At 36.3% G+C, this 26,421-nt stretch overlaps 1 protein-coding gene across 2 annotated transcripts in view; it reads left to right on the forward strand.

The window, feature by feature from the left end:
- Positions 1-26,421, forward strand: part of TAF2 (TATA-box binding protein associated factor 2) — a 91,491-nt gene that overhangs the window by 2,229 nt on the left and 62,841 nt on the right. For both annotated transcript variants that reach the window (XM_082713751.1, XM_082713752.1), the window contains exons 3-10: positions 7,552-7,712; positions 15,687-15,805; positions 17,096-17,237; positions 18,456-18,687; positions 21,020-21,204; positions 22,700-22,813; positions 23,959-24,058; positions 25,645-25,730. In XM_082713751.1, coding sequence (XP_082569877.1) covers positions 7,552-7,712; positions 15,687-15,805; positions 17,096-17,237; positions 18,456-18,687; positions 21,020-21,204; positions 22,700-22,813; positions 23,959-24,058; positions 25,645-25,730 — 1,139 coding nt within the window. The remainder of the gene's footprint in view (positions 1-7,551; positions 7,713-15,686; positions 15,806-17,095; positions 17,238-18,455; positions 18,688-21,019; positions 21,205-22,699; positions 22,814-23,958; positions 24,059-25,644; positions 25,731-26,421) is intronic.

Genomic DNA, 26,421 nt, shown 5'->3' on the forward strand with positions numbered 1-26,421 from the left:
CACTATTTTAATCATAATTTTAAAAATTAAAGTGGCTGAAAGGCTGGAGACTAAGTAACTTTCTTCAGGGCATAAAGTTAACAAGTGATGGAGCCATTTTTAAATCCAAGATGACTAAAGAGTCTTCTGCAGCTCCTTACTGTCTGTTCCCTCTTTCCACCTCCTCTGCCTCTGCATATATAATCCAGTCTGGGACAGTCTTTGACTGCCCAAGTGCTTAATTTGGGGGGACCTGTATTAAAGAGACAAAATCTTAGTGAGCTTTGTTTTTTTGCCAAAATAACAGATGGGAAGGAACTGCAGATGATTTGTACTAAAAATGTTAGGAAGGAGCTGTGAAAGAACTGGGGTTTCCCACTAGAAAAATTGGATGGGTGGTGAATGGATTAGAGTCCTATAAGGAAATAAGCAGCATATTCATGCAGGTTAATTGAGGGAAGGTTGTAAAAGGACTAGTTAGAACAAACAGGGTTAAGAGAAACCGAGAGATGGTGGGGCACGCTGGGTTAGCAACAAGGAACAGTTAACACTTCTAAACCTGAAAAAGCAAAGGAAGAGGGTACTACGGTATAACAGACTGTAGTAGCTGTGGGAAAGAGTCCCCTTATAGGATGTGTGGCCTTTGGTGGCAAAAGCTACTGCCTCCTTCAGCTGGGTAGCAGGGAACCCGAAGTTTAGCTGAAACGAGCTCACTTCTCTTCTCCAGTTTTCTCCTCATGCTTCCCATTGGACCACCCCAACTAGAAGCTAAAGAGCTAGTGGCCAGTTAATGTAAATCCCGGGGTATAGAATGGAGAGTGGATTCGGAGGGGCAAAAGGAGAATATGTAGAATAGTCTACCCATTTGCCCCCAAAAACATTCTTTCTTGTTTTTTTGTTTTTGATTTTGTTTTTGTCTTTTTGAGATGAAAAGCTAGCATTCCCAACACAGGGAACTTAATGAAGTCTCACCCATTATTGTAGAGGTTGGCAATGGCTGACTACCTATTTTTGTAACAAGTTTTGTTGCAGTGCAGTCACATCCACTTATTTATATATTGTCCCCAGTGCTTTGGAGCTGCGCTGGCAGAGCTGAATACCTATGACAGAGGCTCTGTCGCCCACAAAGCCCATTTACTACCTGACCCTTGAGGGGGTTTGCCAGTCTCTCATCTCATGAATTCATGTGAGGATATGGCAGTTCAGCTCTACTCTCACTGAAGTATTAGCTCCCACCAGTATCTTTCATCCAAAACAGTTGAAAGAAAAGTAGTTAAGAGAATGGGAAACTTAATTGCCACAGCCCCTGCTTTCTTTAGCTGGTGTCAAGGCCAAATTTGATAAGCACAGCTTTCTCATTCTCCTGCCCGTTCCGTTTTCCCTTTTTCTTCTGCTGATATTTCTGTTGGTCTGACTAGACCTTCATTCCTGTAGGATCTGCAGCCTTGCCTGTCCTGTCTTTATTGAGTTGTTGCACTTTTCCGTTGATGAGGACTGTTGGCCAGGTGAGCCATAAGAGGCGTTCCATGAATCTTCCTGGACTGCAGACAGAATTGTTGTCCTTACAGTGTTGCAGAACCTATTCTTTGTTTGATAATTGGGATTAGTTATTCTAGTCAGTATAGTGGCCTCTTTCTCTGCCTGATGGTTTAGTGGCATGAGGAACCCAAAGTGGTCAAGGGACAGTCTCAGCTTCCCGTGTAATGGAACCAGGACTATGTGCCCTGGTGGATGCATGTTTCTCCTGACCAAATACGCCAAACCCAGGGTTACAAAGACAGCAAAGATTCCTTCAGTGTTTTTTTGTTTTTTAATATAACAGTGAGAAGAGTCACTCCAGCTTTTACCCTTGGTTTGCAGATCTAGTTTGGCCATGGAAAACTGACCTTGTATATTGTCCACTAGTTCAAACAGCATCCTGTTGGAGGTCTCTCAATTGATGCAGTACCTGAGCCTTCAGTAGCTGATCACGCCGGCATTTCTGGATTATAGGGCACACGATGAAACGAGTAAATTTTGTGTGTAAGAGCCCATCACCACACTTCCCTGTATACTTAGAGGCATGTGTGAGATATTATAATGATATGTATGGTCTTATACAAGTATGTTGTGGTTGGGAGGAAAATCTAGAATATTTCTGCTCTTATAAAGACAGATATGTTTTTGATGTGCGCTGTCTTATAGTCATTCTCCTACCAAGTGACTGACTGGTCCTTCCAGTACCATACTGGATGCTTAGTATGAGCCTGTGCTAGTGGCAGTGGGCCCTCAGCAGTGGTGGTAGTCAGCACATCCCTGATGGAGGGAAGACCATGCCATAGGGCTCATGTAGAGCGTCTGTTCTGCCACTATGACCTCCTTGTGCATTGGGTAGGGTGACTAGGGAAAGAGTCTGCTGTATCTACCTCATCTTGCCCATTGGTTTTGGGGAGGTCCTTTCTGCTGTGGGTGCCCTCTGATGGTCATTTATGTGATAACAACATGGATATATTCACATTGTACCTGTTCTGAGAAATCCATCCATAAACTTCTCCTGCCCTCTTCCTGTTTTCAGTCTTTTAATTTTGTTCTTACCAAAGTCCTAACCAGCCTGTTAACAATTGTCCATAGATCTGTGTAGTTGTATACTTCAGGACATCTCTGCTTCTACAGTGTGGGTATGGCGAGATAAATTTCCCAAGGTTCTGCTGGCTGTAGAACTTCTTCCACTGTCTTTTAGGGCCACACTTCAGTGGCATTCTAATGGCAGTTCCCTTCACTTCCAGCTGGTGGTAGCATTCTGCGTGCTTACTCCTAATTCGGGCTTGTGCTTTGTGTTGTTAGCTGAGCATAGGGAGCTCTCAGTGACACGATGGGTGTAGATTGAGGGAGAGGTAGAGGAGCAGTGGGAGAACGTCTTACCGGATTCTGAGCACCTGCTCATGTGTTGCCTCTCCTTTATGAACCTGCTTGGCCCTGGCTCAGATCTCTTGTCTCTATTTAAAAGTGAAAACTGCTGCACTTGCCCAGTTTTATTTTTCAGCACTTTATTTTACTCTCCTATCATTATGATCATTTCAGGTAACAGTCTTTGGAAGTCCTATGGTCAAGTGTTGAGTTTCTATTGAAGGGTCTAGTAGCAAACCAGTAGTTGGTTTGAGTATGGTTAGCGACAGAAGACTTTGTGGCCTTCCTCTCAAAGCTCAGGAATTTGCACTGTCATTCTATTGGGAAAAACCAGTGTCTGTAGAGCACCTCTGTCTGTCATGGACATTCCTAGTGCCATCGAATCTACTGACTTGTAAGGCCCAAGTGTCAAGGTGACTTGAACCACGCCTGGACCTGCTGCAGAACCTTTTCTTGGTCTAGACCCCTCTCAAAGCTGGTAACTTAATAGGTTGCCTAGTAAGCAGTTCGCCCAGATCTAGATATTGCCTCTGGAATTCAAAGAAGCTTACCGAGTTTTGTGTCCTTTCCTCTTCCCCCTCCCCACCTTGGTGAGCAGTATGAAATGAAGCAACTTAGCTTTTCTTTGAAAGGAATACTTTCATATGCCTCAATACTGGAACCTTAGAAGCTTTATTAATGTGATAGGCCCCTGAACTTTGATGCTTTTTAACCTGCATCCTCTGCCATCCATGTATTTTTTTCTTAAAGCATTTGGAGAACTTGCTTTTTTCGTTCCATCATGTCTAGTTAGCATAATTCTGTCATTATAATATTCTAGTGTAATTCTTTATAGCCTATCTTGGAATCAAGTGACTTTTGGACTATATTTTGATTGAGCAGGAGAATTGATAATAGCTTTTAGTTTTTAGATGACAGTGAAGGGGTTCTGCTGTTTTGAAGAAAACCTGTGTCTGATTTTTTTTTTTCCTGGTAAGAATTGGTGGGGTGGGGGAAGCGTTTGCTTGATAATTAGTTTCGATACTAGTTACCAAGAGCTATGATGATTTGCTGCAGTAAAAATACTATATCTGGGGGCACCTGGGTGGCTCAGTGGGTTAAAGCCTCTGCCTTCAGCTCAGGGCATGATCCCAGGGCCTTGGGATTGAGCCCCACATCGGGCTCTCTGCTAGGCAGGGAGCCTGCTTCCCTTTCTTTCTCTCTGCCTCTGTCTCTGCCTCCTTGTGATCTCTCTCTCTCTCTCTCTCTGTCAAATAAATAAATAAAATCTTAAAAAAAAAATAACTGTATCTGAAACTGTGGTTGTAATTGGCAGGTTTGTGATAATTCATTGTCATTCTCCAAAACCTACTCAACTTTTGTATTGGCCGAATAATAGAGTTAAGTGAAGATGTAGTAGGCATCTTTCAAGTATCTGATGGCATGAATCTCTGCAGTTCCCCAAGGGATGTTTATTTGCTTTGACTTACTGTCTAGCCCTTCTATAGTAGTGCTCACTGTGCTGGTTAGAGAACAAATATGGGGATTTGTCAGTTAGTAAAATATATACTGTGTGTTCTGAGACTGGGGAAATAAGCATGAGTCCTACTCTGAAATAGCCTTGGGCTGTTATCCCCATTAGTACTTGACCTCCAAAGACTTCCAGTATGACTAGTAGACTGGTAAGGTTTTGGGACTCCAGGAATTGTTTCAGAATCAAGATACAATACCTCCAAGAAGAGAGCAAAAATTAGTTCATTTGAGTGGGATAGATCTCAAGATTTTAAGGAATGATATGTGAGACTTGTACATGTTTATAGGCACAGAAAAAATTCTACAGGGAGGAGGCATGGTAATTATAGGAGAGGGTAATTAATAGAGTGGAATTTTAAAGGCTGCTGTAGGGTATGGCCTCCAGTGACCAGTGGAAGGATCACTCTTGAACAGTAAAGATGGCTACATGCAGCAGGAAGGCAAGAGAATTGGTAGATGGCAGAAGAATGGTTGAAATAAAGGATCTTGAATAAATGGAGAAGAAGGATTGTGTAAGAAACTGGAGGAGGTTAAGGAATTGGAGGACTTCATGTGGTTGACCAGGAAGACTGGGGCGGGAAATAACAGGAGGGATAGAAGAATAAGCATGGCGGGCACTCAAGTTTGAAGTGTCGGCGTGGGAGTAATTACCAGCAGTAATGATATGTCTTTTGGAGTGTGGTCTCGATGCTGAAGTGAAGATTGTAGGAATTAAGGTCAAGGAACTTTGAAGCTGTGACTGCACGGATCAAATATATCTACATTCATATCACTTAGAGTGATGGCAGAGGTTAAGAAGGGGGAGTGTGAGCCTTTGATAAATGTTGAAGAATTTGGGAGATTTGAATAAAGAGGAATAAAGGGTAGTGGACCTATACGGCATGAATGTATGGGAAAAGAAGTAGAAAAGAATGATAAAGACATGTCTTAAGCATTTATTGGATGTCCACTATTTTATGATTTTAACCAACTGAGCCACCCAGGTGTCCCCCCACTATGATTTTAAAGGCTTTCCATGTATTAAATTGCTGAGTTGTCAGATCACCTATTTCACAGATGAGGAAAAGACAGAGCTAGACTAATCCAAGATCATACACTCATTAAGTGGTAGAGCTTGGATTTGAATGCAGTCAGTTTACCTCCAGAAAGCATAACATTTAAACATGACATTATCTTGCCCTTGCTCTTATAGCATATGCTATATAAAATCCTATGAGCGGTCTAGAGTAGCATTTGAAACTAGGAGGTCTCCTCTTTTCCCCTCCCATAATTTATAGTGAATGAAAGAATAAGTAACTTCTTGTCAGAGGGATTTCAAGAGACATTTTATCTAAAACCAGAAGGTATAGAACAAGTATTTGAAAAAGTTGAATAGCAAAAGAGAGATTTAGAACAGGATAGGAGTATGATCAACTGTGAAGTGTTTGGGAGGGAACAAGGAGCAGGAAGGAGATGAGACTAAGTGAGAGCTTAGGTGACTGGGGGCTTGCAGTAATGCCATTGCTCAGAGATGACAGGGAGTGGAGGCATGTAGAAATTAAAGGAACTGAATGTTGTAAGCAAATATAGGTTAGGGCTCTAGGTGGTGTCAGAGACCTGATGATACATGGAAACTGGGCTTTCCCTATCTTCATGAAATACACTCCATTCACTGTTCTGTCACTGCTAACCTTAGTCTAGAAAGCCAAATCCTGTTCTTAGTCCCAGCCATGTAGCTAGCTACTGACTTAAAGCACTTTCCATAATCTTTTCTAGTATAGCTCACTTTTGCTGTTGTCTTGATTCTGCTCGCTCTCTTTGAGCTGATCCAAGTTTGTTCATATAGATTGGTCATTGGATTGCTGATAGGCTAATTAAGCTAGTAGTTTATACCTTTATTTTATAATTATTATTTTTTTAAGATTTTACTTATTTATTCAACTGGGAGAGAGACAGCAGGAGAGAGACCACAAGCAGGGGGAGTGGGAGAGGGAGAAGCAGGCTTCCCACTGAGCAGGGAGCCCAGTGCGGGGCTCAATCCCAGGACCCTGGGATCAGGACCTGAGCCTAAGGCAGATGCTTAATGATCGAGCCACCCAGGCACCCCAGTAGTTTACACCTTTGAACACAGCTTTCATCAGCAGTATTTTGGCTTCTTTCTGTTCTCATTTGCTACCACATAGGTCTGCATAGATAGTATAATTTAAGAATGTATGGCTCTCTTCATATTTGGGAATTAGAGGGATTGGGGCTGCAGAATCTCTAAGTATATGAGCAGTTATGCTGAATGTTATAAAAAAAATTTTCTTGTGTATTATTTAAAACCTTGTACGAGAAACCTAGCATTGTAGGAATCCTTTGGAATCATTTAGATCTGGTTTGAATGTGAATCCTCCACTTACTACTTATATGACTTTCTTAACTTTGTTAACTTATCTGTGGAAAGTATAAAGCAGTACTTTTTTCGGTTGTTAGGTTGTTAGTGGGATTGGAGAGAACATATGCGTGTAATGTCTGGCATATAGTAGCGCTCACTAAATAGCAGCCATCTTACTTGCTATGCTTTAGTCCTTTATGTTGCTGCCTCATTTCATCTTAGCTTTTCCCATTGTAGCTTCTCCAGTTTCCCTATTCACCCTGAAGCCCCTTAAAGGCTACTGTTTCATGCCTCCCATAATTGGCATTTGAGTACATCAGTTTTTTAACTTGAGATAGTAAAGTCAGTGCACTAGATGCCATGTTCCAATGGCCCATCTTTCCCATTTGATTCCCATTTTGGAGGGCCATGTTCTTTTACTCACCAATCTGGTTTTGATTCTCTTTCTGCTCTTTTTTTATTTTTTTTTCTTTCTTCCCTGTTTGAGTTCCAGTCTGTATGGAAATTCTTGAATTTGACAGTAGTGAGTCGTTTTACTTTTCTATTAGCAGAATGTCTAATTTTCACTGATAGTGAATCACAAAGAAGATAAAGTATTTATAATTCACACCTGTTCATTCATTAGGACAGTAATGTTTGAAATGAAGATACTTGGAGAGTTTTTGTTTGTATGTAGCTATTTGAGATTCTGTCTCTGAAGTGTAGTATACATAGTAGAAATAAAAGTATAAGTAAGTGTAAGTAGTAGAGATTAAAAAATATGTTCTAAAACCTACCATTCTTAATTATAATGAAGTTATTATACTTTATCTTTGCAGGGATTTGTGGAACTGACTATATTTCCCACAGTTGCGAACTTGAACAGAATCAAATTGAACAGCAAACAGTGTAGAATATACCGAGTAAGGATAAATGATTTAGAAGCTGCTTTTATTTATAATGATCCAACCTTGGAAGTCTGTCACAATGAATCAAAACAGTAAGTTGTATACATTAAAAGTTAATATTTCTAACAGCTTTATTTTCCCAATATTATTGGATTAATTTTTTTGATAGATTTTTCTTAGCTGATTATTAGACTTCAAATCGCAATATTTTTCCGAATTATAATTTTTCTTTTACTGCTCTGCTGAAATTTTACTAGCTCTGCCCAAAATAGTAAGTTCCTAAATTTCCTTTCTTCAGACTGGTTTTAAAGAAGTATTATCTGAGAATTTGAAATAAATTTTAACCATTTTCCTACTTTTAATGGTTTTTAAAAATTACTTCATAAATATTAAATGTGATCTTAGTAGATTAGGTGTTTATTATAATCCCTGGAGCAGAGACCACTTTACTTAGACAGTTTCAGACTATCATATAAAAATATTGTTTTAAATGCCTCTTTGCTTCACTTTACATAAATACTAGATCTGTAGAGGTTACTTCTGTTTTTTATCAGTAAATGTGTTGTGATGAGTTTTGTGTCCTACTTTTTACAATTAAGTGCTTTGTCTCCACTTTTCCCAAATATGATACGCTTTACTTTCTGTCATTTTTATGGTCAGGTTAATATTCCATTTACTCAGTATTCTATAGTTCGCATGTTTTCCAGCTGTTCAGCTTTTGTATCCTAAGTAAAAGTATTACTTTTGAGATCTTAAGTAATGTTGAGTGAATATTTTGTCCCAGATCAGTTTATTTTCCTTTGAATTATTTCCTTAGGCAAATAGCATTATTTATTATTTTTAAGGCACTTAGTATTTTACTTCATGGTGCCCCGTAACATTTGTGTTAAGTACTGTCAACTACATTTGAGGGCACATGTTTTTTCAAAGTTTAGATAGCATTGGATTGTATCATGAGTCTCTGTTTTGGGGTCAGGTGCCAAAACTTCATTATAATTTTTTTTAAGTCAGGATGGTATTTTAATTCCTCTAGATGTACAACATTGCCTTAAAGCAGCAGTTCTCTAAATATGATTTCCAGACAAGCAGCATCAGCATCACCTGGAAACTTGTTAGGAAAAAAATATGATAATAACAGAAAGGAAGGCAAACCATCAAAGACTCTTAACAATAGGGAACAAACAGGGTTCCTGAAGGGGAGGTGGTAAGGGGATGGATCCAGTACATGGGTGATGGGTGATCAGGAGGGCACTTACTGTGATGAGCACTGGGTGTTGCATGCAAGTGATGAATCACTAAATTATAATCCTAAAACTAATACTACGCTATATGTTAGCTGACTAGAACTTAAATAAAATCTTGAAAGAAAAAAAAAAAAAGAAATGCAGATTCCCATGCATTGGCTTAAATCTACTGAATCAGAAACTGGGGATATACTACAATTTATGTTTTTAACTAGTGTGCCAGGTGATTAGAAGGTTTGAGAAAAGAGGCTTTAGATGTATTTTTGGTTCCAATTATCATTGGTTCAGAAGCTTTACAACTCAGGGAAGAGAAAAGGAAATGCTGTTGGAAAAATTCAGGGAATCTCTGAATTGCTTCTTTAACTTCCCATTTCACAGAGATGAGTAGTTGTTGAAATTACATTACTTTTCAGCCACACTTGTAGAACTCATAAAAACACTTGCTGGGCGCCTGGGTGGCTCAGTGGGTTAAGCCGCTGCCTTCGGCTCCGGTCATGATCTCAGGGTCCTGGGATCGAGTCCTGCATCCGGCTCTGCTCAGCGGGGAGCCTGCTTCCTCCTCTCTCTCTCTGCCTGCCTCTCTGCCTGTTTGTGATCTCTCTCTATCAAATAAATAAATAAGATCTTTAAAAAAACAAAAACAAAAAAAAACACTTGCTCATTTGCATCCTCTTTCCCCCTGGGGGCGCGGGGCGGGGGTGGGGAGGGTGGGGGGAGAAGTAGAAATGACTTGCCTTTGGGATAGTAAATATACACCACTATTGAAAAGAAAAGGCACCTGCAAAAAAGCAGGTAGGGAAGCCATTGCCTTCCTAGAGCCTAGAATAACTACCCATTTGGTACTAGAACTCTGCATTTCATGACAGGGTAAGAAGCCTCTCCATCTGCCAGTCACAGAACAGGGCTTGCACATCTGCTTTACCTGTTGCTCAGGTCTCAGAGAATATAATCAGTGCCAGTCCAATGACAGGAACAGTGGACTCCACAGCTGTTGAGGAAGCAAGCTGTACTTTTGCCATGTTTGTTTTGAGGTGATCATATCCCCTAAAATTTTTCTCTAGTGGTAGGGAAGATGCTTTATCACTTACAGCATTATAAGGAAAGGAAAGGAGGTTATAAAGGGAAATCTTTTCAAAAATGCACTTTAATTTTTTCAGCTAGAACCATAGCTCAGTTAGGCATGGTCACTTAGCAAATACTTGCTCCCTACCCCTGCTTTTCTTCCAAGCGCTAGAATTTCATTTATTTTTTAAGAGAGAGGATGTTAGTTACTTTTTCCTGGTTTTTATTCTCTGACTCATTTTAAAAAGGGTTTGAAATTGGTTGTAGAATTTTCTTAGACACCAGTTTTAAAAAGAAGCTAATGAAAGTATGAACAGTGAAAAGCAATCAGGTAGTGGGCACACGCTAACAAAAGCTACTGCACAGTTACTGTGGGAGAACTAGACTTGGGTTTGGTACTTCTGGCTGCCATACCGAAGAGGGAAATTCTGTTGTTTATGTGATTGATAAGCCACAAGATAGAAGCGTGCCAGATATTCAGAGGAAATTCTGCTTTCCTTAGAAGTTAGATGTGGAAAATCTCTCTTCTGGATTATATTACTTTTAGAGAACTTTGGGAAAGGCCGAGAGTTGAGGTCCTTACTGTGCTCCCTGGATACTTCCGTCACCTTTGTTTCTAAAGTAACTTTCAGAAACCAATAAAATTCACACTGAAGCTGAAACAGAAATTAAGTATAGCAGTTTTGAAATTGAAAATTAGATTCTGTGATAACATTTGATCTTTACTACCAGAATGTGTTTAAATGTATTTCAAACAAGAATGCCCTAACAGTCAAAGTAATATACTACTTCATCACATTTCTTCGTATTTGTTTTAAAGTTAAGGCGCCAGGCCCTTTTATTTTTAATGGAAAGTGTGTGCTGACCTTGGTTGAGATTCAGTATCTTTTTACTACAGGGAGAATGTAAGGAAGGGAAACATTTAGATAACAGACTAAAAGACATTTCTGTGTCTATACTTTTGCCTGTTTTACCCAACTAAGTGTTAGCTGAGTTGTTAAATGACCAGATGCAGTTAAAAACCCTGTTTGTTATGTTACATGGATAGGGCCCTTGCTCACTCAGTCTCTCTCTCACTCTTTTTTGGGGCGGGGAGGGGGGAGGCTTATTGTCTGCCAGTAAAATAATTGCAGCAATTTTTTCGAAGTATATTTTATACTTGAATCTTATATATTGTTGATAAATTACAGTTGGTCCTGTAGGAGTTATGGCTTTTTGGTTCTCTTTTTTTTTCCTTGCTATATTCTTTTTTCTTAGAATGAAATAAATGTAGATTTTGCAAGAGAAGCTGTTTCTGTGGATAGCCTACAGTGGCTGACATCTTTTTACTTTGGTTCTTTTCCTTCCCTAGGTAGGCTTTGTGACTTTGAGAAGATCTTTTTTATTTTGCTTGAAAAGCTTCAGTCTTCCAGAGTTCCAAGCATCAGTTTAATTCCTGTCTCCTATGTTCATTTTCACTCAGGAATGATAGTAGAAATGACCAATCTTGAGATATAAATGAAGTAGCTGTTGAGTGATTAGAATGATTATTTTTAGAGTAATTGGAGTTGATTTTTTTTAATTGCTATTTAATTTTATTTTTTTGCTACTTTTAAAAAAAAGATTTTGTGGGTCCTTTATTTAATACAGGCTTCTACTACCTAAAGGTTTTAAATGTTATTTTACTAATACATAGTAGAAATAGGTGATTCCCTTATTGATTATGGTTTAGTAAGTTTTATATTAAGATAGTTTTATATTTTAACTCAGCTAGGATGCCTCACTGCCAGTTGTTTTACTAGTATTAATTGGGATTAAGTTATGGTGGTTGGAGTAACATTAAAGTTGACTTAGTCAAAACATCAACAGGAATTTTTCCTGTACTGTTTCACCTTCTGCTTGAACGCTTCTAGCTCTGGAGAGCTCACTATATTTTAAAGCACCCCTTTCATTATTTCTGAATGCTAGAAAATTCCTTATTATATCAAACTACAGTTTGTTTTGCTCTGATATTCACAAAATTATCCATTTAAATATTGTTTTATCCTAATTAAATATTGTTTTCCCCTTTCTAGTCTACATGATCTAAATACTTTCAACCCTTCCTCATCTAAAACTCTTGCCAAATTTATTACCATTCTCACCCTTTGAATATACTCTGATTTGTCATTGTTTTTTCTTAAATGTGGTAGCCCTGAAACTAGATATAGTTCTTCCTATTTGAATTAAATGATAGATGCATAGCTGTAGAGTCATTTTGACCTTATCTGTGTTCATTATTCTATAGTTTGAAATACATTAGCCTTTCACAAATGGCTACTTTGGTTTTGTTCTGTTCTTGCTCTGTATTCTGGCTACTTTCGTTCTGTGAAAATTTATTTAGCTGTATATTTAGAGTGTATGTACTTTTCTGATATTATTGCACTTCCATGAGTTTTTTTTTTTAATAGAGAAGTTTACAAATAACTGAATCTTAAGTTTTATAAAATCTGCACTTATAGTTTAAAGAAGTATATTGTTATATTGTTATTGACAAAGAATTACCAGATTATTTTAATATAAATGTTTATGATAGGTTCTTGGAGAAAATTATTTTGATTAATCTAGTTTACTAGTTTTTCAGTATCTCCTACAACAGTGCTTGTTTCTTTAAGCTTTGTCTCCTTGAGGGGATGAGGATTGGGAGCTGGAGTTTGGGGATGATCGTGGTTACAGGGCAAGGACATATTAATATTTTGCAGTCACTATTATTCTGAAAATTGAAAACACTTATTATAATCCTGCCTTGTGATTTTTGGCTTTAGTGAGGTTATTATGAAAAGAAACATATTTGATTCATATTATGAAAGGAAACACTGAAATCCAAACCATGAGAAGATTGTTCCTCATAACTAACTTTCCAATAGATTCCACTTAAAATGACTCACCATTTTATTTGGACCACTTTACCTTTTCTCAGGAAATGAGGAGATTAAGTGAGAATAATCTCCCATAAAAAAAACTGAGTGGTCAAATATGTAATGTTTAAATATGGCTTTTTATGTAATGATTGCTTTTTATTTTTGAATTTTACAGATAACTGGGGGGAAATTACAGGTCTCTTCCACTGTCTTTCATATTTCATGTTTCTGAAATTCTATTGAAAAGAAATTGCAATCTCTGATATACAAAGTAGCCTTTAAAATTAGATGGTATGTTAACTAAGTGCTGGCAAGAATATGAAGCAACTTCCACTTTTATATATTGATGGTGGGAATATGGAATGGTATAGCCATTCTGGAAAACAGTTTGGCATATTCTTACAAAGCTAAACATATTTTACCATCTGACTCAGCAGGCCCGCTCTTGTGTATTTGTACTACAAAAATGAAAATTAAAATCACGTGAAAAACAATATACAGTTGTTCATAGCAGTTCTGTTTGTGATAGCCAAAAGCTAGAAACAACCCACATGTACTTCAGTGGCTGAATGAATGAACAGTAATCAGTGGTCCAGTCTATACTGTGAAATACTGTTCAGTATAGGAAGAAAAAAACTTATTGATACATGTAATGCTTGAGGTGAATTTCAAAGACCTACTGATTGAGACAGGCCAGCCTCACAAGGTTGCTTTCTGTATGACTCCATTGATCTGACATTGATCCAAGGCATAGCGCAAGGTACTCTTTGGGATGCTGGACCTCTTCTATATCCTGATTGTGGTAGTGGTTACACATGTGTAAGAACTTACAGAATTACATACCAAAGGAAAAAGAGTTGCTTTTGCTGTATGATATTTTAACAAAACAGATGGTATGTGAGAACACAGATTTATTCATTTTATTGTGATCCTGTAGTTTCTACACATTTTACATTTTACATTTATTTTACACATTTCACACATTACACATTTATCTGACAGGAAGAAATAGTTAAAATTATTACTTTTTTTTTGAAGATCGAGCAAGGGCACAAGTGAGAGAGCCGCAGGGAGAAGAAGAAGCAGGCTCCCCACTGAGCAAGGATCCTGATGTAGGACTCGATCCCAGGATCCTGGGATCATGACCTGAGCAAAAGGCAGACGATTAACCAACTGAGCCATGCAGGTGTCCCGGAATAGTTAAAATTATTGAGAAGTCTGATTAAGTGCTTCCAAAATGTTATGTAGTGTAGTTGTTAAAAGCTTTAGTTAGTACATCCTTCCTAGATAATAGAGGATGAAAACGGGAGAGGAATGACTTCTGACAGTTTCGGAGTTTATAACTTTAATTTTTTTTTAATGGCTTTTCCCATTTAATTTTTCCTATAATCACTCTGTATAGTCTATAAATCTTGCCTTTTAACTAGTTAAAATTTTATTAAGCTAGTGAAATGTAACTAACTTTACTTTCTGGACTCGTCTAGTGGCCAAAGGATAAGTCTAAAGGTGCACAACAAGAATATGGCTCATGGGGTTGTCTTTCATCTCATTTTCTTGTTACATCATTCCTTGTCTTTTTTCTTTTATCCATTTTGTCTGTATTCCTTTAACCGATTTCAGTGAGAAAATGTAATAGGTGTATAGATGGTCCCCAGCTTAGGACGGTTTGACTTAAAGATTTTTCAGCTTTATGATAGTGCAGAGGTGGTGATACGCAATTAGTAGAAACCATACGTTGAATTTTGATTACTTTCCTAGGTTAGCAGTATGTGGTACCTGTGTGTTGCTGTGCGGTGAGCCATAGCTCCCAGCCAGCCATGTGATCACAAGGCTAAGCAATCTATATACTTAGAACCATTCTTCATCCATACAGCCGCTCTGTTTGTCACTTTGAATATAGTACTCAATAAATTACCTGAGATGTTCAACACTTCATTAAAAGATAGGCTTTGTGTTAGATGATTTGGCCCAGTGGTATGTTAATGAAAGTGTACTGAACATGTTTGTGGTAAGCTAGGTGAAGCTTTGATATTTTGGTAGGTTAGGTGTATTCAATGTATTTCAACTTAGAATCTTTTCAATTTATGATGGGTTTATTAGGACATAAACCCATTGTAAATGGAAGGAGATCTCTATGGGTGTGTATTTATGTGTGTGTGCTGTGTGTGTGTGTATTTAGTGAATTACACACATACATATATTGTTTTTAGTGAAATAAAATTGGAAAATTGGATGGGAACAGTGTTTTAATATTTCCATAAGACTTCTCTATGTTGTTTTCATTTAATGAGAAATAAAGCCAAGTAACTATTGAACAAATATTGATAGAGTAGCCCCCTGGCATATAGGAGATAAAACAGTGAAGCAGCCAAAGTTTCCCTCCTTCCTTAAGCTTATATTGTCAGGCACTGGTGAGTGATGGTAAGTATTATATCTTGAGGACTTGATACTCATCCTAACCTGTTTAAAACATCTTAATTTCTTAATTTCTGTTAGATCGTAGAGCTTGTGAATCCATTGAAATTTTTGCCAGCATGATCAAGAATATTTATTTATTCATTAATTATTAATTAATAATAATTCTACATATATCCTTTTCACTTCTTTCAGGAAGGTATAATGGCTTTGGCCTTCCAAAATTAATGAAGGATGTGATAATCATAATAATACCATAGCATTGGCAAGTAGATTAAATATGACATATTTATTATTTAATAGGTTTTATCATGATGGGTTGAGTAATAGTTACTTGGCTAAAAAATATTCTCATAGGTTACATAAAATGATACAATACTTAACAAATGCTATCAAATATTTAAGAAAATAGTTGGTGAGATGTTTGGCTTATTAGTAAAACAGGCTCTTTTTTTGTCTCTTCCAGGAGAAATCTAAATTATTTTTCCAATGCTTATGCAGCCGCAGTTAGTGCTGTGGATCCCGATGCAGGAAATGGAGAACTTTGCATTAAGGTTCCATCAGAGTTATGGAAACACGTTGATGGTAAAATACCAAAAATATATTGACTGGACAGTAGAATCATGTTAGGCTCAGTGACTGAAAATGTCTATGAAAATTAATGATGTCATAGTTGTAGATTAATAAGTTGAAATATACAGAAGTTGGAAGCTCTTTTTTTTTTCTTAAGGATCACTGGAGGAAAGTAGCAATTAAGGGCTGTGACAAAACAACCCATTCACTGTTGTTTTTAAAGTGGAAATTATTTTAAAAAATTGGATGGTTAGGACAGTTTGCCAAGAGTTGAGAACCCATGCAGTGTCAAAGTGGTTTAGAGTTACAACATGTCATAGCAGGAAGAATCCTAAAAAATCACCTGGTTCAGTTCCTTCCTTTTACAGAAGAGTAATCTGAAGTCCAGACAGTAAGTGACCTATTGAAGGTCACTAATTAGTAGTCGAATCAGTGCTAGAACATAGGGTTCTGTGTTCTGCACTTTTGAGCACACTCTGTCTTATTATTTCTAAACCTTCATATTCTCTTGTATAAAATCACAGCCATTACATTTACTATATATAACTCACCTACCTTTATTTAACCTATAACCAAGATAAGGAAGTAAAAAAACTTTTTGTTTTGGTTTTGCTTTTTTTTTTTTTTTTTTTTTAAATAGTTGGTGTGTTTGTTGGGGGGGGCATTTTTCTTAAGGGGAGTTGCCCAATTTAGGGGACAGTCATAGAAGGCTATAATTTCATGTTCGGGGATTGGAGATAGTCCATATGAGTATAGGGTTTTAAAGGAAATTTTAAGAAACCCCTTTTAATCTTATGAAAGCAACATGTATTTGTTATGTAGAAATCAAAGGTAACATAATAAATAATGCATTATGTAAATCCTCAGGTAGCTTTTCCCACTCATCCTTTACTTCTATTCCCCGAAGTCAACTAAAGTCTGGGAGGCTTTTTAAGTTTTTATTTTTCAAGTTTTGCACTGAATCTAGTTTTGAACTGTTTTCTTGAGGCAGTATAACATTGTCAGAAATGTTGGGAGGGGGTTCTGGCATGACCTGAGCCATATTTTGGGAGAATACAGCTAGCCGTGAGTGGAATTGAGTGGAAGGAAGGACATCAATGGAGGCAGGCCGTTGAGTTCGTGTAGGTGGAGAGAAGGTGAGAGCCTAAATGAGGGTAAGTAGTGTAGCTTTTTCATTTAAAATTGAGCTTTGATTCCCACTTTATGTTTAGTGTCTTTGCCCTTATATAGACCACTGTTACTTAATTATGTATTTATGTATCAATGTATATATATATATATATATATATTTATTTGTTGCAGAATTAAAGGTCCTAAAGATACACATCAATTTTTCTTTGGATCAGCCAAAAGGAGGTCTCCATTTTGTGGTACCCAGTGTTGAGGGAAGTATGGCAGAGAGAGGTGCTCATGTTTTCTCTTGTGGGTATCAAAATTCCACAAGGTAGATTATTTTTATATATTTCAGTTAATTTCATTTTCCAGTTGCATTTTTTTCTGTGTATGTGCAATACATGTGTTTCGTGTAAAATGAGAAGTGTGAGCTTGATCCTCAAATTTACGTCTTCTGAGTCTTGTTCGACTAGTCATTCATTTTTAGTCCTGTCTTACGTTTTCTCTTTGCCTCTCAAAAACGAGGCTTCTAAAATCACTTCAACTTTTTATTTTTTAACTTTATACTGACGTAAAATATCATACAGAAAATTATACAAATTATAAGTAAAAAGAAGTTCAGTGAATTTCACAAGTGAACAAACCTATGTAATCTCACATCAAGAAAAAGAACATGACTAGCATTGTAGAATTGTCCCTCCTACCTATTTCCATTTATTACTTGCTCACCTGATGTCCTCCTGCCCAAGGTTAACCGTTGTTTTTATTTCTAAAATACCACAGCTTAATTATCTGTTTTTGAACTTTATATAGATGGCAGTTATGCATTATGCTCTTATATCTGGGTTTTTTCAACACAATGGTAGTGAGATTTACCTTCATTGTTATGTATACTTATAGTTCCTTCCCAGAGTTCAATAGCTCACTGTATGTTATTGAAATATTATAGTATGCATAGTCTCTTCAGATTTTTAGTAATCCTCAGATTATTAACTCCTTCAAGCCAAGGATGATGTCTTATACTTTTTTGTGTTGCAATATTAGGTACAGACCCTGACAGTAAAACCTGACCTTGATAGAAGGTGGTATAGAAATTTAATGGCTGGCTTTACTAACACCATTTGAATTACTACAGTGCATCATGTTCTGCAAAAACAATTTTCTAACTTATTCAGATTCTGAATATTGTCTTTTTTTAGACTTTATTATAAGCTTTTTTAGTTTCCGGAAATGAATACTACATAAAAACTATTGTGAATATGCAAGTGAAAATAATTTTTTAATTTAAAAATTCAAAGCTAAGAACTCCTTATCTCTTTTTGAAGCGTTTGAACTGGCAGTATCATATGATATATTTTCTTGATATTGCCAAATAATATTTGGCGAAATTTTTCTGTCTTTAATCAGATTCTTTCAAGTTACACAGTAAAAAGCAGTAGGCAAATAGCTGAAGACCATTTTGTACCTATTCTATAAATGTTAGAATAGCTTATAAGGGGGGGGGGAATATACTTGCACTATTTTTTTATGCTGTTGATATTTTTTCTAGATTTTGGTTCCCATGTGTTGATTCATACTCTGAATTATGTACATGGAAATTAGAATTTACAGTAGATGCCGCAATGGTGGCTGTTTCTAATGGAGATTTGGTGGAGACAGTGTATACCCATGATATGAGGAAGAAGACCTTCCATTACATGCTTACCATTCCAACAGCTGCATCAAATATCTCTTTGGCCATTGGACCTTTTGAAATACTTGTAGATCCGTATATGCATGAGGTAAGTCATAGCTTCTTGTTCCTTTCTCCTCCCAGCCTTTCACCCTGATAAAGGGAAGGATATAAAGAAATACTGAGTTTTTTCCCAACTCTTCTTTCTAATTATCCAGAATATTACTAGAGAGAAAAGGGATTCCTTATCTGATATATTAAGTGATGTGAATGCTTGAATGAATTCCTTTTAAAATGTTGGTGTATTAAAGTTTTAGATTTTTTTTTTCAACAGAGAGCTTAGAGTTCCAAATGAGTTTCAAGTGTACCTTGATTAGAATAGGAGTTGATTTATGTAACTAGTTTGTATTAGTGTCACCTTTTTGTTTGGCTTATGTTTATGAATGTTATGGTCCCATCTCTGGAATCTGAAATCCTGCAATTTTAAAATTAAAGAAGAAGATTTATTCTCACTTAAGCAGCTACAGAGGAAGAAAGAGCAGGCTGAAGCTGAGTTTAGAATTCTATTCAGCACACTCATGAAGGCTTCTTGCAGTTTTCTTCCATCCCATATCTTGCTATAAAAGGTATATTAATTGGCAGACCAGTTAGCCCTTTTAGGCCTCCCTAAGGGTGAGACTTCTGGTGTTCAGGAAGTGATGTATTGGTTATTGACCCTCTCTACTTCTGTACCTGTTTAAAGTAACATTTGAATGAATCTCTTTTTATTTACTCTCGGTCCATAACATTTTCAATTTTAGATTTTTATTTCTTAGTATAAAGCTAAGATACACAATGACTATATGTCTCAATAGTATTTCTTTCTGTTATGCTAGCAAGATGGAGGGAGTTAGGTTTAGACTGTCAGTAAGCTCCTCAGTATGTTCTTATATTTGCTTTCCTGAAATTCACAAGATTTATAAAGTCACTTGTGGAAAATATTCAGGATATTTTATGAATGGTTTTGCTTTTACTGGCTTGACAATGACTCTTAAAAGTATATTCGCTGATAAGATTGGCAGAGAATTTTATTATCTTTGGTAAATGGTTAGCTGTAAAATCAATATTTGGTTAGTACCTACTTTGTGTTTCAGAAGAATTTTTTTCCCACTCCCAGGCCATTGGATGGGAGAAAGGTAAATGATCGTTAAGAAGTATTTTTCTTGAATACTTAGAGCCCACTTAGTCTTTCTCTGTCTCAAATAAATAGTTTTTAATGCATTATCAGATTTGCTGTCACGTAGGTCTTTCTAAAAGAGAATCTTTTTTTGATGAATAGTATTTTGGGTTTTGTTTGTATACCAAGAAGAGTGCTAATTATAATGCACCTTGGGCCCTTGACCATTAATCGTACATAGATCCTCATCACTCATGTATGTTAGTGTCTAATCTGTTCTAACACTGTTAGAAGAATAATTTTTATCATACATTAAAAACTTTCTTTATCTCCACAATCCTGCAACAATCAGAATTCTTTAGTATGGCTTTCAGGATCTTGTAGAATTTGTCCCTAATTTTCCTTTCTAGCTTTTTTCTCCATTACTTTACTGTTTTTTTTTTTAAATTTTTATTTATTTATTTGATAGACAGAGAGAGATCACAAGTAGACAGAAGGCAGGCAGAGAGAGAGGGGGAAGCAGGCTCCCCGCTGAGCAGAGAGCCTGATGTGGGGCTCGATCCCAGGACCCTGAGATCATGACCTGAGCTGAAGGCAGAGGCTTAAACCACTGAGCCACCCAGGCGCCCTCCTGTTTCTTTATTATATTTGATATAGGTACTTAGATTTTCCTAGCCATACCATATTTTTTTCTATCTTTGACTTTGTTTGAGAGTGTCGTCTTTACCTCTTCATTCCTATCAAACTTTTTCCAGTTCAAAAAGATTAGCTCAGATTTAATCTCTACATGACACCTTAGTAGGTCATTCTAAACAGAGTGATCTCTGTCATTGTTGATGCCATTTATTTGGCACAGAATCATGATATGGGGTGAGATGATATGTTATACTTGAGTGACTGTTTCCAAGGTGGACCTAGTCACTAGGTGAGATATTTATGAATCGAAGGTGGATTTGTAATAAGCCTTAGAAATTTAAATCTTTCTTCTTTTGTATGCTTATTATGCAAAGAGCATTTTAATTTTGAACCAAAGTTGTATTTTCAGTGTATCTAAGCATTTCACAGACTTAAAATTCATCATGAATTTCTGAGTACAGTGAATATTTTATAAACATAATCAGTAAAAGTAATCACTGATTGCACACTAGCATTTTCCCTCATTGCCATGAGTTTGTTAAAAGGATTTATATGAATGAAGTTTTCCTTAAAATTGAGACATTTAGGGAATTTAAAATACTAAAGGTAACATTGTCTTTAAATGAACTTTCCTGCTTTTTATTTTCAGGTTACTCATTTTTGTTTACCTCAACTTCTTCCATTGCTTAAACATACTACATCATATCTTCATGAAGTTTTTGAATTTTATGAAGAAATTCTTACATGTCGATACCCATACTCCTGTTTTAAGACTGTATTCATTGATGAGGCTTATGTTGAAGTGGCTGCTTATGCTTCCATGAGCATTTTTAGGTTGGTATTTAAGATTTGCAATGCCCAAATGAGGGCAATGTTATGAAGACAGGTTATTTTGTGATCAGTTTTAAGATATGTTTCAAACATTTTCCCTTTCATTTAAATAGGATTCATTTTGTAGAAAATCTAATGCTTTTAAAATTCAAAATGTAGAAAAGCATAAAAAAGAAAATTTCCACGTGACCCAAAACACTTCTGTTACTTTTATCCAGATGTAACTGATAGTGATATTTTACAGATTTTTTTTTAGTCTCTTCTTATGCATTTTAAAAAATCATATAAGTTATATAGCTTATATAAATGTCTAATGGGCTTTTTTTCCTAGCATCATTTAAAAATTTACTGATGTCGAAAATTTCTTTGCAAATTATAAAAGAGAGAAAACTTCATTTGTTTTCTTTCTTTTTCTTTCTTCTTTTTTTTTTTTTTTAAGATTTTATTTATTTATTTGACAGAGAGAGAACACAAGCAGGGGAAGTGGGTGAGGAAAAAGTAGACCTCCCAGTAAGCAGGGAGCCCGATGTAGACCTGAATCCCAGCATCCTGGGATCATGACCTGAGCCGAAGGCAGACACTTAACAACTGAGCCACCAAGGCGCCCTTCATTTATTTTCTTTCTGCTCCTGCCTTACTTACTTTCTTTCCTTGGAAAGTTGCAGATTTATAAATTTTATGCCTTAGGTTCAATCATTTTCTCTTATCTGGGCCTAAACTTTCTCATCTGTAGAAGCGGAATAATATTATTGCCCCTGTATTTTCTGGAGTATGTTAGAAAGATCTTAATGGTCAGTGTATTTGAAAGTAAACAATGAAGCACAAAAAATTAATAGGGGTGCCTGCCTGGCTCACTTGGTAGAGCATATGACTCTTGATCTTCAGGTTGTGAGTTCAAGCCTTGCACTGGGTGTAGACCTTACTTTAAAAAAAATGGGGGTAGGCGGGGGGGCTCCTGGATGGCTCAGTAGGTGAAATGTCTGCCTTTGGCTCAGATCGTGATCCCAGGGTTTTGGGATTGAGCCCCAAATCAGGCCCCCTGCTCATTAGGGGAGTCTCCATTTCCTTCTTTCTCTGCCCCTGCTTGTGTCTCTCACTCACTCTGTCTCTCAAACAAATAAATAAAATCTTTAAAAAAATTAATAGTTATTATTGGGAAAATGTTTTTGAAATTAGAAGAGTGCTTTATAGGAGGATCAGTTTCTGATGAACATACCTGTTTCAGGCTAATGATAATTTCCCCTTCCCCCAGAAAAAGATACTTAGATTTTTTGCAGAAATCAATGGGAAACATTACAGTCCTTGTTTTAGGCAAAAGTGAATTAAGATTATGGATTCACCTAAATTTTGAAAAGATGTGAAAGTTTTGGAAGAATGTTCTGTTTTTTCTCTTTCATGTTGAACTTGAATTCTGTTATTTTAAAAGTGTGATTATTTTATTTTGACTGAATAATTATTTATTTCTTGGTTATAATTAGCTGTCTCTTTTAAATTCCAGCACAAATCTGTTACATAGTGCCATGATTATAGATGAGACGCCTCTGACTAGAAGGTGTTTAGCCCAGTCCTTAGCACAGCAGTTTTTTGGGTGTTTCATATCCAGAATGTCTTGGTGAGTAATTTCATAGTTTACAACTACTGAGATGAAGAATTGGGAAAGTTTGATTTTGTTTTCTTTTCCTGTATTTTCTTTTCTCTCTGTATATTTAGAGAAAAATAATGAGTATAAATTTCACTCCAAATTTTTGACTATCAATGCACGGTAGTTCTGTAATTTTTAAAAGAATTTTGATAGCAACAATTTATTAGAAAACTAAATGAATACTATAGACATAAGTCCTTGAATGTGCAGAAAACTGTGGTTAGAATTCTAATGTCAGTGTTCAATGTAACTGGTAATGGCTAAGATCATGTATAAGGCAAAATAACAATCTTCTACAGTAGTGATAATGATGTAGGTATTTTCCTGTTAGTGTTTACCTTTGTACTAATATACTTGAAAGAAGTAAGAGATAAGAACATAGGTTTTTGTTTTTTTTTTTTAACTTGAGATGAATTTGAAGAAATACATGAAACTCCCTTAGGATTATAATTTATTTTTCTGACCATTCTGTGCTATATGTGGTAAACGAATATTGGTTGGTTTCTTTTTCTTTTTTGTTGGCAGAGGTTAAGTTCTCTTGATTTGTAATTTTTTCCAGAATAACATAGTTTCAGTGAAGAATAGTGCCTGGAACATGGTAGGCAAAATGTTTGAAAAAATGAATGAATGAATGGATAAGTGTATGAATGAACAGATGAATGAATTGTGTTAATTCCCTTTCCTCTTGGAAAACCAAAAATAAGTAATTGAACTTTCGATCTCAGAATCCCATGATAATTTTGCATGGGATTGGCAAATGTGAACTTTACAAATTGAGCAGTATAATCCTGGCTTTGGGCAAGTATTTCCTTAGAGGCAGATGGTATGGACAGGGTTGGCCAGGAGGGAAGCAGTGCAAATGTAGGGACATTACTTGAAATAAGACTGGAAAGCAGATGTGAGGAAGGTGTAATGGATGGGTAAGTAGAACTTACTGGTAGGAAGTGGTTAAACCAAATATTTTATTAATACATTTTTTAAATTATTTTTCACTTTTTTAAAGAATGCATTAAAGTACACGCTCTGTATTCTCTTATCCTCTTTGGCCTTACCTGAAAATTTTTATGATCAAGAGTTTTTATGATTAAAAGAATATATTTCAACTTTTTGTATAGGTCTGATGAATGGGTACTGAAGGGAATTTCTGGCTATATTTATGGACTTTGGATGAAAAAAACTTTCGGTGTTAATGAATACCGCCATTGGATTAAAGAGGTAAAAACAGCCAGATCCATTCCCATTTAGAAGTCAACAAGTCACTTGTCCTTTACTTTCCATAATTGTAAAGCACTGTCATTTGAAAGTGCCTAATTTTTCCCAGCAAAATGAAAATCACTTTACAGAGTAAGACTAATGGTCTCTTTTAGCTAATTCCATTGTCAGTGTTGACTTCCAAAGACTCTTTTGCTGATAAGCAAGGAAATATTTAGGTTCCTTCAACGTCAAATTAGTCATTAGATATATCTAAGCTCCTTGTAGTTATTGGTAACATAACTCTGTGCTGCTTAGATTTGTTTAGATTTAGAGCCTAGCTTCTGGAGTCAGATTACTTTTCAGTCTGCCTCATAGCATTTACAAACTTTGTGACTTTGGTTAATCTTTTTCAGTGTCATCTTTATAAGGAGAGTAGATGGGGACTATGAGACATCATACATGAAGTGTGCGTGATGCCTTGTACATCACAAGTTCTTATGTGCCAGCTAGCCCTTCAGTGCATGTATGCTCTCTGTCATTGTCACGTCCTTTTCCTATTCTTTAAAGGTTTGGCCAAAAAGAAAAAAATCAAGTGTATTTTGCCTAGCCCTTTCTGTTCACGTGCATATACATTTTACTCATCTTGTGCTTAACTCCTTCCTTCTCAAGTGGGAAAATTTCAACCTTTAATATCTTTATGAAATAAACCCCTCCATGTTCCCCTTTTCTCATTTTATGTATCTTCGTCATCCCAACCTAAACTCAAGTAAGCCAGAAGATAATTGTAAAGGATTTCAAACACATCTAAATCAGAAAAGAATTTATACATCTAAACTGGAAGAGTCCATTCTTCATTTCAAAAACTATTAATGAAGAGCAAAAATAGCATATAGCACTTACAGTGTTTTGGGAACTCCTATAAACATTTTACAAATATTAACTATTAATTTTCCCTAAGTAGCTTGTTAGTACTCCCATTTGACAGATGAGGAAACTGAAATGAAGAGAGGTTAAATTACTCGGTCAAAGTTACACAGCTAGTAAGTAGTAGAGCCAGAATTCAAACCTGGTTTTTAACTACTTCACTATGATTTTTTACCACTTCTGTATATAGCTTACATATTATTTAAACTAATCATGAGTTTGTAACACAGTTCTGTTGTCTTTTTTTTTCCACTTAAACTTTCTTTTTTGCTTTGATCTGTATCCTATTAGAGAAGACTGAAGAAGTTTTAAAATGGTAGATTCCTGACATAATTTTATTTTCATTTCTTTTTACTTGCCTAAATCCTCCACCAGAAACAAAATACAAAGAAGGAATAAATGAACTTGGAACACAGGTCAGAGAAGGTTGGGAAGAGCCATTAAGAAAAATTGGCAGGCTGCTGGCCAGCCCTGAAGTCACAAAGGAGAGAAGGCTTTTGGCTTTATTATTGAGCTGGCTGTATAGTCTGCTTTGTTTATAAGAACATAAACTACTTTGTAAATACATTTAATGTATTTTAAGAAATTTACATTTTGATTCCAGGAAATGAGAAATCACAGTTCAGTTCTAAAATTTGATACGTAAAGAAATTTGCACTGACTCCTATTTTTATTTTTTTTAGGAGCTAGACAAAATAGTGGCATATGAACTAAAAACTGGTGGAGTTTTACTACATCCCATATTTGGTGGAGGAAAAGAGAAGGATAAGTATGTTTGTTTTTCAGAGGTGGTATTATAAACCTGGTATTAGGGGTTCAGTCTTTGAGGATTACTTGGGATGTGTGTTGAGGCCCACACAGACCAAAATAATAGTATGTAATATTGAAACCACAAATAGTGGTAATACTCTCATTACTTCTTTCCTTACTTTACTGTTTTTACTGCATGTGATGGCTACAAATGGATTTAAACATTAAAGACTCTCAAAAAATATAAGGCTTTACTCTTTTCCATGTTGATTTCCAGATGCTAGTATATTATACTGTTCTTAGAAAGGTTTAAAAATAATGGGAACAAGTATTTCGCTTACGGACCACCAATTATTTTTAAGTTCCGGACATCCTACCTATACCTGTTGGTCTGAATGGTCACCTGCCCAAACACTTACTTACTCTTTGCTTTTTCCCTTCTTTCCTTTTACTTCCCTCCCTCTCTACCTACCTTCTTTCTTTCCCTTTCTCTCCTTATGTTGTGTAGCAAATCCCTGTAAAGAAGACAGCCACTGACAGCAAAATAATGGTACTGGCAGGCAGTCTTGTTTGTTCTAGTGTCCATGGAGTCCCTAAAGGAATGTGGATTGAAATGGGTGGGGAAGTTTTTCTGTATTTTCACTCATTGTTAGCTGACATTTTATATTTTCCTTAACTATAAATGTAGGCAATGTACAGTGTATCTGTGA

This window comes from Mustela nivalis (assembly GCF_964662115.1).
Source record: "Mustela nivalis genome assembly, chromosome: 2".
Classification (NCBI taxonomy): domain Eukaryota; kingdom Metazoa; phylum Chordata; class Mammalia; order Carnivora; family Mustelidae; genus Mustela; species Mustela nivalis.